This window comes from Ursus maritimus, unplaced genomic scaffold (assembly GCF_017311325.1).
Source record: "Ursus maritimus isolate PB19 unplaced genomic scaffold, ASM1731132v1 scaffold_32, whole genome shotgun sequence".
NCBI classification, from domain to species: domain Eukaryota; kingdom Metazoa; phylum Chordata; class Mammalia; order Carnivora; family Ursidae; genus Ursus; species Ursus maritimus.
In genome coordinates this window covers 11305858-11314137 of record NW_024425786.1, presented here as the reverse complement: position 1 = coordinate 11314137, position 8280 = coordinate 11305858, and the positions used below count along the sequence as shown (strand labels likewise).

General features: G+C 59.9%; 1 protein-coding gene across 1 annotated transcript; it reads right to left on the bottom strand.

Annotated features, from left to right (window-relative positions):
• Nucleotides 1–4155: 4155 nt before the first annotated feature.
• On the bottom strand, nucleotides 4156–8050 carry TMEM82 (transmembrane protein 82). The gene is made up of 6 exons (XM_040619362.1): nucleotides 7963–8050; nucleotides 7789–7861; nucleotides 7466–7640; nucleotides 6405–6819; nucleotides 4934–5121; nucleotides 4156–4642 (listed from the first exon to the last, which is right to left on the bottom strand). Exons 1-6 carry the CDS (start codon nucleotides 8048–8050, stop codon nucleotides 4547–4549), a joined length of 1035 nt encoding a protein of 344 aa, XP_040475296.1. The 3' UTR covers nucleotides 4156–4546.
• Nucleotides 8051–8280: the final 230 nt, after the last annotated feature.

Genomic DNA, 8280 nt, shown 5'->3' with positions numbered 1-8280 from the left:
GGCCGCAGCCAGCCTCCGCGACAGCGTCTCCCACTGCTGTGACTCTCGCCCGCTCTGCTCGGCCACACGACCCTTTCTTGGGCCCCTCAGGCGGCTCAGCGCCTGGGCTTCCCCACTATTCCCTTGGTCTGGAACTCCCCTCGAATGTTCAGGATTCCATGTCAACAGCTCTTTGTCAGTGAAGCCTCCCTGAGCCCTAGACCCCATCACACACTTCATAACACCCAGCCTTCCCGCCAACCTGACCGCACCCGCAGGTGGTACTGCTCTGCCCCAGATGCCTCCCGTCTCCTTCACCGGGTTCCTCAGGCCAGAAAGCTAAGAGCCCTGGGTTCTTCTCATTCTCTCAAACCCACATCTAATTGGTCAGGAAGTCCTATGAGCTCTTCACAACACATCCATACCCATCCATCCGTGCCCATCCGTCCGATCCAGCCCACCCACTTCTGGCTACCTCCATGGCGACCATCTTGGTCCAAGCCCTGGGTTAGTCCCAGGGTTATTATCATCTCACGTGGGTAATTCCAAATGCCCCTGAACTGGGTTTCTGCTTCTGCACTATTCTACAAACAGCAAGGAGGGGAATTCTTTAAAAATGTAAGTCACGTTATGTCACTCCCTTGTGCAAACTCTCTGCTGGCTATCTGTCACGACCCTCACCGTGGCCCTGAGTGATCTGGTCCCTGCCCACCTCCGCGACCTCATTCCTGCCACTCCATCCTTTCTGACGCTCCAGCCACACGAAATTGCCTCTGTTCCTACAGAACTCTCAGCTTGTTGCCACCTCAGGGCCTTTGCCCATGCTGTTCCCTCAGCCAGGATGTCCTTCCCTCAGCATCTTGCTTGGCTTGTTCCCTCAGTCCATTTGAAGAAGCCCTCCGTGGAAGACAGCTTCAGAGATGGCCCTCAAGGTTCCATGCTTCTGCCCTACCCTTGTGTAATCCCCTCTTCTTGGTGGGCGAGACTCAGAGACTTGCTTCTAACCAGTAGAACACAGCAAAAACAATGGGTGTTGCTTTTTCACGTTGGGCTACAAAAGGACTGTGACTTCTCTCCTGCTGTCTTCTTTCTCTCTCCCTCCCTGGCTTGCTCTGAGGGAAGCCAGCTTCCATGTTGTGAGCTGTCTATGGAGAGGCCCACGTGGCAAGGAACTAAGGATACCCCCAGCCAACAGCCAGAGAGGAACTGAGACTCTCGGTCCAGTAGCCCACAAGAAACCGAACCCTGCCAACAACCATGTGAGTGAGCTTGGAAGTGGATCCTACCCCCGTCAGGCCGAGATGACACCAGAGCCTTGCCCACCCCCTTGACCTGGTCTGTGAGGAGAACTTGAGCCAGACGACCCTTCCAGGCTGTGGGACCCAACCCACAGAAAAAGACCATGCGGGCGCCTGGGGGCCTCAGTTGGTTAAGCGGCTGACTTTTGATTTTGGCTCAGGTCATGATCTCAGGGTCGTGAGATGAAGCACCGTGTTGGGCTCTGCGCTGGGTATGGAGCCTGCTTGAGATTCTCTCCCTCTCCCTCTCCACACTCCCTCCCACCCCACTCAAGCATACCCTCTCTCTCTCTCTCTCTCAAAAAAAGAGGGAGACAATAAATGTCTGTTGTTTTAAGCTACTAAGTTTTGGGACCGCTTATTACACAGCTGTGACTAACAAATACACTCTCCTAGCCCACTTGCCCCAACCTGCTGCCACGCTATCCCCTTACCCAGCTTCATGTTTCTTTGCAGCATGGTTGTGACTTCTGCATCTTTTCTGGCCCAGAGTCTGGCCCCAGGCAGATGTCCAGTAATTACTTGTGAATGGGCAGACAGGGGAAGGCATGCAGGATGCCCAAAGGGACAATGCCATAGCTCAGAAGAGCCAGAAGTAAGGGGCTCATGAGGGAGGAGGCTGGCTCACTCCAATCCCAGCTGCCATGGAGGTTACCACCCTTTCTTAGCAGAGACTGGGGATCCTGGTCTCCCACCTCTTCAGAAGGATGCTGGTCTGGGCCCAGGATTTGGGCTCTCATGGTTTTTGTAGGAGAATGAGTCCCAGCTGCATACCCCATTCCAGACCATGCCTTCTGGATTTCCTCTGCTTTCTGGACTTCAGTCCTGTTTTTCTTTCTTTGGATGGAGATTTGCTAAATGCCTCACTTAGAGGGATCTAATTTTTATACCCTTGTTAGACTTTTCACAAAAATAATTTTTTTAAAGATTTTATTTATTTATTTGACACAGAGAGAGACAGCCAGCGAGAGAGGGAACACAAGCAGGGGGAGTGGGAGAGGAAGAAACAGGCTACCAGCGGAGGAGCCTGATGTGGGGCTCGATCCCAGAACGCCGGGATCACGCCCTGAGCCGAAGGCAGACGCTTAACGACTGCGCCACCCAGGCGCCCCCACAAAAATAATTTAATAGATAAGAAAAGAATCCTATTCCAACACATGTGGCCCAATTTTTGTTTGGAAATGGTCCCTGTGTCCATAAAAAGGAAAGGACCGCCAAATCTAATCCCCTCCCAGCCCTGTCCCCACCGGATCCCAGGCTGTGTTGGGGGCCAGGAGGCCAGGGAACCTTCCAGCAAAAACATCGGGCCTGAGTCGGAACCCAGTGCCCAGTCTGGGTCTGGCAAGGGCTGGCCGTGTGCCCAGCTAACTGAGCCATTTCCTCCCAGACTGGGGCAAGTTTCCTGCCCGGAGGGAACTGAACACACTCCCAGGCAGAGGGGGGCTGGGTCCTGGATTGGGGGAAGGGGCAACCACAGGCATTTCCCCCACCTCAGCTGCTTTGGAGCTGAGAGGCCCTCCTGGGGGTAGAGCATGGACAGCAAGGGATCAGAGACTGGGCTTGAGCTGTCAGTAGGTGTCCATTTCTGGAGGAAGGAGCTGAAACCACCCAGACCAGCCTTGAGGCCAGCCTGCCCATGTCCCAGGTGTGCCCCCGGGTGGGGAGCAGAGAACCCTACACCAGACTCTGCTTCCCAAAGCAGTAGCCTTTGGGTGATCATGGTGGCCTTTGCTGAGAAGCAGGGCTCGCCAAAACCTGGAATCCTCCAAGAACCTTTTCCCCTCACCTCCTTCCTGGTGTGTCCTCTGCCAATCCCAGACAACTGAGCCTCGTAGCCTCCTGGACGCCCCCTAGCTAGGAGTCTTCTTTGTCCTGTGGGGCCCCTCCTACGAATCCCCCTCAATCCCTGTGGGCCAGGAAAACATGGCTGTGATGGAGCCTTAGGCAACTCTGCTCACAAGGTGGCTGGAACCACATTCCAGAATCTTCCAGGAATGGACATGCCATATTTTTTATGTGCACCTTTGTTGGTTTCCCCGGCCCAAGTTTTTCAACGAGAAGAGGGTAGCAAGAATCATGCAAAGCACTTGAACTTTGGGAGTCAGGCCACCTAGGCTCCCTTCCTGGCTTTGCCACTAACTAGCTCTGTGACCCTGAGCAAGTTACATAACCTCTCTGAGCTTATTTCTGAATCTGTTAAAAAGGGATAACAGTAGCTGTCTCTTGGGGCTGATGTCAGAACAAAATGAGATCATGAAAATGCTTGGCATGTGGTAAGCACCCTACACATGGCAAGTTTTCTTCTGACTGGCTCAGAGACTGGCAGCGACCCACCCAAGACCACACAGCAAGTAAGCAGAGGAGATGGTATCCAATCTTCTCCCAGATACTCTGTGGCCTCCCTGGGCTGGGCCCTGCAGGGAAGACAGGGCTGAACGAGCCTGAGATGGTAAGGACCCGCATGGTCTTAGCCTAGGATGGGAAGGGGCACGGACACCGTCCACCCACAACTGCAGGTGGGGGCTAGACCCTGAGTCCGTGCCACTGAATCCCCATCACTTCCTCAGCCACATCAGTAGTAACTCCTGAACCCCAGGGGACCCAGCCCGCATGTATTCCTGAAGCCTGCCCCCACCAGAAGGGCTGTGTGAGGGGCGCCTGGGTGGCATAGCGGTTGGGCGTCTGCCTTCGGCTCAGGGTGTGATCCCGGCGTTATGGGATCAAGCCCCACATCGGGCTCCTCCGCTGTGGGCCTGCTTCTTCCTCTCCCACTCCCCCTGCTTGTGTTCCCTCTCTCACTGGCTGTCTCTATTTCTGTCGAATAAATAAATAAAATCTTAAAAAAAAAAAAAAAAAAAAGAAGGGCTGTGTGGCCCCAGAAAAGCCTCTTTCCCTCTCTGTGTGTTCATGATTCTACACACAGGTTGAGAAAAATCATCTTTATTGTTGTTCATGGAGGAGGTGAGGGAGGCCAGTAAAGGGGGGCCACCCTGAGGATGCAATTCTCCCCCATTCCGCAAGCCCCCTGGGGAAGGCAGGGTCTGAGGGGGCTGTATCCATTGTCCATCCTGAGAAAAACAGGGCTTCACCCACTGGCCCCCTTCTGAGGACCCCAAACCCTTCCTGCCAGCAGCCCCCAGCGCCCACCTCAAGCTCCAGGTGGGGGCCGGCCTGCGCCTCTGTCTGCCTCGGAGCAGTGTCCTGGTGGTCAAGGCCTCCACATGAGCCTGGGTGGGCCTCAGACAGACTCCAGTCCTTGCTAAGGCAGGTCAGGAGGGGGCTGTGTCCTGGGGCTCGGCAGGTGCTGAGGGCTGGGGCTGGGCCTGCCCTGGAGCGGACACCGAAGGCCTCTGGGATGGAAAATCCTGAGGGAAGGTGGGGAGGAAAAGATTGAGGACATCCCTCAGTTCCCCCATCCCCTGGTGGGGGACTTCAGATTACCCTCCGATTACCCAGGCCCTTCCTCCCACCTGGGACTTCTGAGGGGTCAAAGGTTAACACCAGGAGGGAGAGGGGATTTCAGCTCCTTCTGCCCCCACCCCGAGAGGTCACCCCAGCTCTTCTTAAACTTGGGGCACGCTGAAGCTCCTCGGGCTGTCTGGAGCAGGGCTCAGTGTCTGGGGTGTCTCGGTGGGGGGGGGCGGGGGACTGCCCACCTGTATCTGGCAAAGGCCCAGCAGAGTGCGGGTGCCTGCCAGGCACCAGAGCTCGCCCAGCAGGGACAGGACGACTCCCAGGAGGTCCAGCCAGCTGCCCACGGTCAGCAGCAGCACAAAGAGGCCACCCATGCGCACCAGCAGCGTCTGGACATGGCTCTGCAGGTCGGGGTGCTGCCGTTGCTCCTCTGTGGGGGGTGGGCGCTTGTCACCGCCTGCCACCACACCTACTGCCCCAACCTCAGGTCCAGGCTGGGGCAGGGCCCGGACCTCCCATCTCCCTCCCCACCTTCCCCTCCCCTTGCAGCCCCCTTCCTTGCCTCCCTCCTCCCCACCCCCACTCTCTAAGCACCGGCCTCCCAGGCCTCAATGCTCACCCCAAGCCTCCCAGATGTTTGAGCTCTGCCTGCAGTGGGCGGGGGAGGGGGGCCAGCTCCAAGTGGCAGGAGTCATCCCGACTGCACCCCACATCTGATCCATCAGTAAACCCTGGGGACTCTTTCTGCTAAGTATATCACCCACCTGAGCCCACCTCCCCACTCCCGCTGCCCCGCCCAGTCCCAGCTCCTGGCTTCTGTTCTTGACCTTGTGGGTCAAGCGTCTACTCCATGTCTGTTCAGCAGCTAGTGACCTTCTAAGCACATCACCGAGATGAAATCTTTCCTTTGCTTACATTCTTCCCAGGATCTTCCATTGCATGTGGGGTAAACTCCAAACTCCTTACCTTGCCTGTGAGGCCTGCCTGATAGGAACCATGCCCGCTCTCCAACCTCACCTCATCTCGGACTTGCTCCCCTCCCTACTACCCCGGAGCCATCCAGGTTTTCTTGCTGTTCATCAAGCACACCAAGCTCACTTCCACCTCAGGGCCTTTGCACCTGCTGCTCTCTGCCTGACTGCCCTTCCCTGTCTTGCCCCTGCTACCCCATCTCTCCCCTTCAGCCAGCTGGCTCTTCCTATGGCCCGCATCTGACCAGGTCACTCCCCCCGCCGAAACCCTGCAGTGGCTCCTCAGCAGATGGCCGGCCAGGCTGATGACGGCTCCCCGTCAGGCCCCCATGAAACTGGCCAGCTTCATGCCCTCCCCATTCCCTTGGGGAGATAGCCATACTCAACTTTTTCCAGTTGTTTGACGGTGCCATGCCTTCTCTCACCTCTGGGCTTTGGTATGTGTGGTTCCCCCTGCCAGGACCTCCTTCTCCCCTCCCCCACCTCCCCCAGAGGGCTCCTACTTATCCTTCAAAACCCCATTCGAGCCCCGTCTCCTCAGGGCTCCCGCTGCACACCACACCCTTCCCTGAGCTGCTCCATATGGCTTCTGTCGCTAGACTGGGCGCCCCGGGATGGCAGGGGAGGGGTCTGATCGCGGTCGGCCTCCCCAGGGCCTGGCGTGACGCCGTGCCCGGGTCAGACAGCGGGATGAGTGCCGAGTGAGGCCGCTGCTGCCCAGGACCCCCGCGGTGGCCCTCACCCTGCATGTAGATGACCAGCAGGGCGTAGCAGATGACGAGCGGCGTCCAGAAGCGCACGGCGTCCGAGGCGGTCGGGAAGTCCCGGTTGACGAGCACCACGGCGGCCAGGTCCCCCACAGCGAAGGCCACGGCCAGGGCGCGGGCCAGCAGCCGGGGGAGGCGGTGCGCGCCGGCCAGCAGGCCCAGGCAGAGCCCGCAGTAGTGCTGGCTGCTGTGCAGCTCGTAGAGCTGGCAGACGTGGCGGCAGACGCGCCTGGCCCCCGCGCGCAGCAGGGTGGCCAGCCAGACGCCCAGCAGCAGGTTCAGGGTGCGGTGAGGGGCGCCCTCCTGCAGGAAGCTCAGGCCGCAGGTCAGTCCGCAGCCCAGCGAGTACTGGCTCAGCAGGTACAGCCGCAGCCTCTCCCTGTCCGAGCCCTGCGCGGGGAGGGCGCAGAAGAGGGGCCGTGGTGGTGGTGGGGGCTCGGCACGGGCCGGGGGGCTGTGAAGGCGCGCAGACCACTCTGTAGGAGGCTGGAGCCGGAAGGACCCTCGGGAACCATTCCCGAAGAAGGACTGCTGCCTCCAGGTCAAGCCCTACCGGGACCACGTCTTTTCACTTATTTCCATCACGATTGTTACTGTGGCTGAAGGTTGGTGGCTCGGAGCCTTGCAGACCTGGCTTCAAAGCCTGACTCTATGTCTTGCTGGTTGACCTGGGACAAGCCGCTCGCCCTCCCTGAGCCTGAGTCTCCCCACGTGGGAAACGGAGAGCACAGCAGAGCTTCACCCCCTGTGATATGTGGCGCGGCGCCTGGCACGTGGGGAGCTCCGTAGCCAGGAGCTGCCACCGCTCTCTTCGTGGCCTGCGGCTCAGGCCACTGCAGGCCACTGCAGGCCACTGCGAGCGAGCGAGCAGGACTGTGCTCCCAATCCCAGGAGGCAAGCTACACTTTCCAGTCTCAGACTCACGGAAAGGGGCAGTGAGGAGACAGGGTGCTCCAGGGGGGCCCAGCTCCCCGTGTTCCAGGGTGAAAACCAGGGCCGGGACTGGGCAGTGACTCACCACCTCTGGCAGCCTTACCTTGCCCAGGGAGAGCAGGGTGGAGACGGCCCGGAGGGAGAACTCCAGCACCACCAGGGCGGCCACGCGCGCCCCCAGGACGGTCAGGATCAGGGTCAGCCCGGCCAGGTGCACCGTCTCCAGCGGGGCCCACTGGGCCTGCAGCCGCTGCTTCTCCAGCCGCCGCTCGGGGCTGCTGTGGGGCAGAGCGGGCGTGGGCAGGCCCAGGCAGCGGCCGTGCCCCCAACCGCGCTCTGGGGAGGGGGTCTCTTCCCTGCAGTCCTCCCCACGCCAGCTGGAGTGGGCTCAGGGCCCGGGCCGGGAGGGGCCGGGCGGGCACTCACTTGGCACAGTTCACAAAGAAGTAGGCCTTCAGGAGGCTGCTCAGGACCGAGACGCCACTGGCCCCGATGAGGCCTGAGGGGCAGGGGGGAGGGCAAGCCAGTTGGGCAGGGTGGGAGGTGGTGGGAGAGCACGTGGGGGGTCCACCCCCGAGCTGCCCGAGGGGCGGGGCTCACCTTGAAGGACAGAGTCGAGGAGGCCGGAGCCCCACTGGAGGTAGGGGAGGCTGGAGAGCCAGGAGGGAAGGGATGGCAGGGAGAACATGGCCGCCGAGATCGGCCCCAGCCTCCGGCCAGGTCTGCACCACAGAGACCAACGTCACGGGGCAAAGGTGTCCGTGGAGGGAGGGGAGGGAGGGGAGGGGCAGGGAGGGGTCAGAAGCCGGGTGGGGGGGGTGTTGGGGGAGGGGAGGGGTCAGAAGCGGGGCTGGGGGGTGGGGCGGGGAGGGGTCAGAAGTCCGGGAGGGGAGGGGGTCAGAAGTGGGGGGGAGGGAA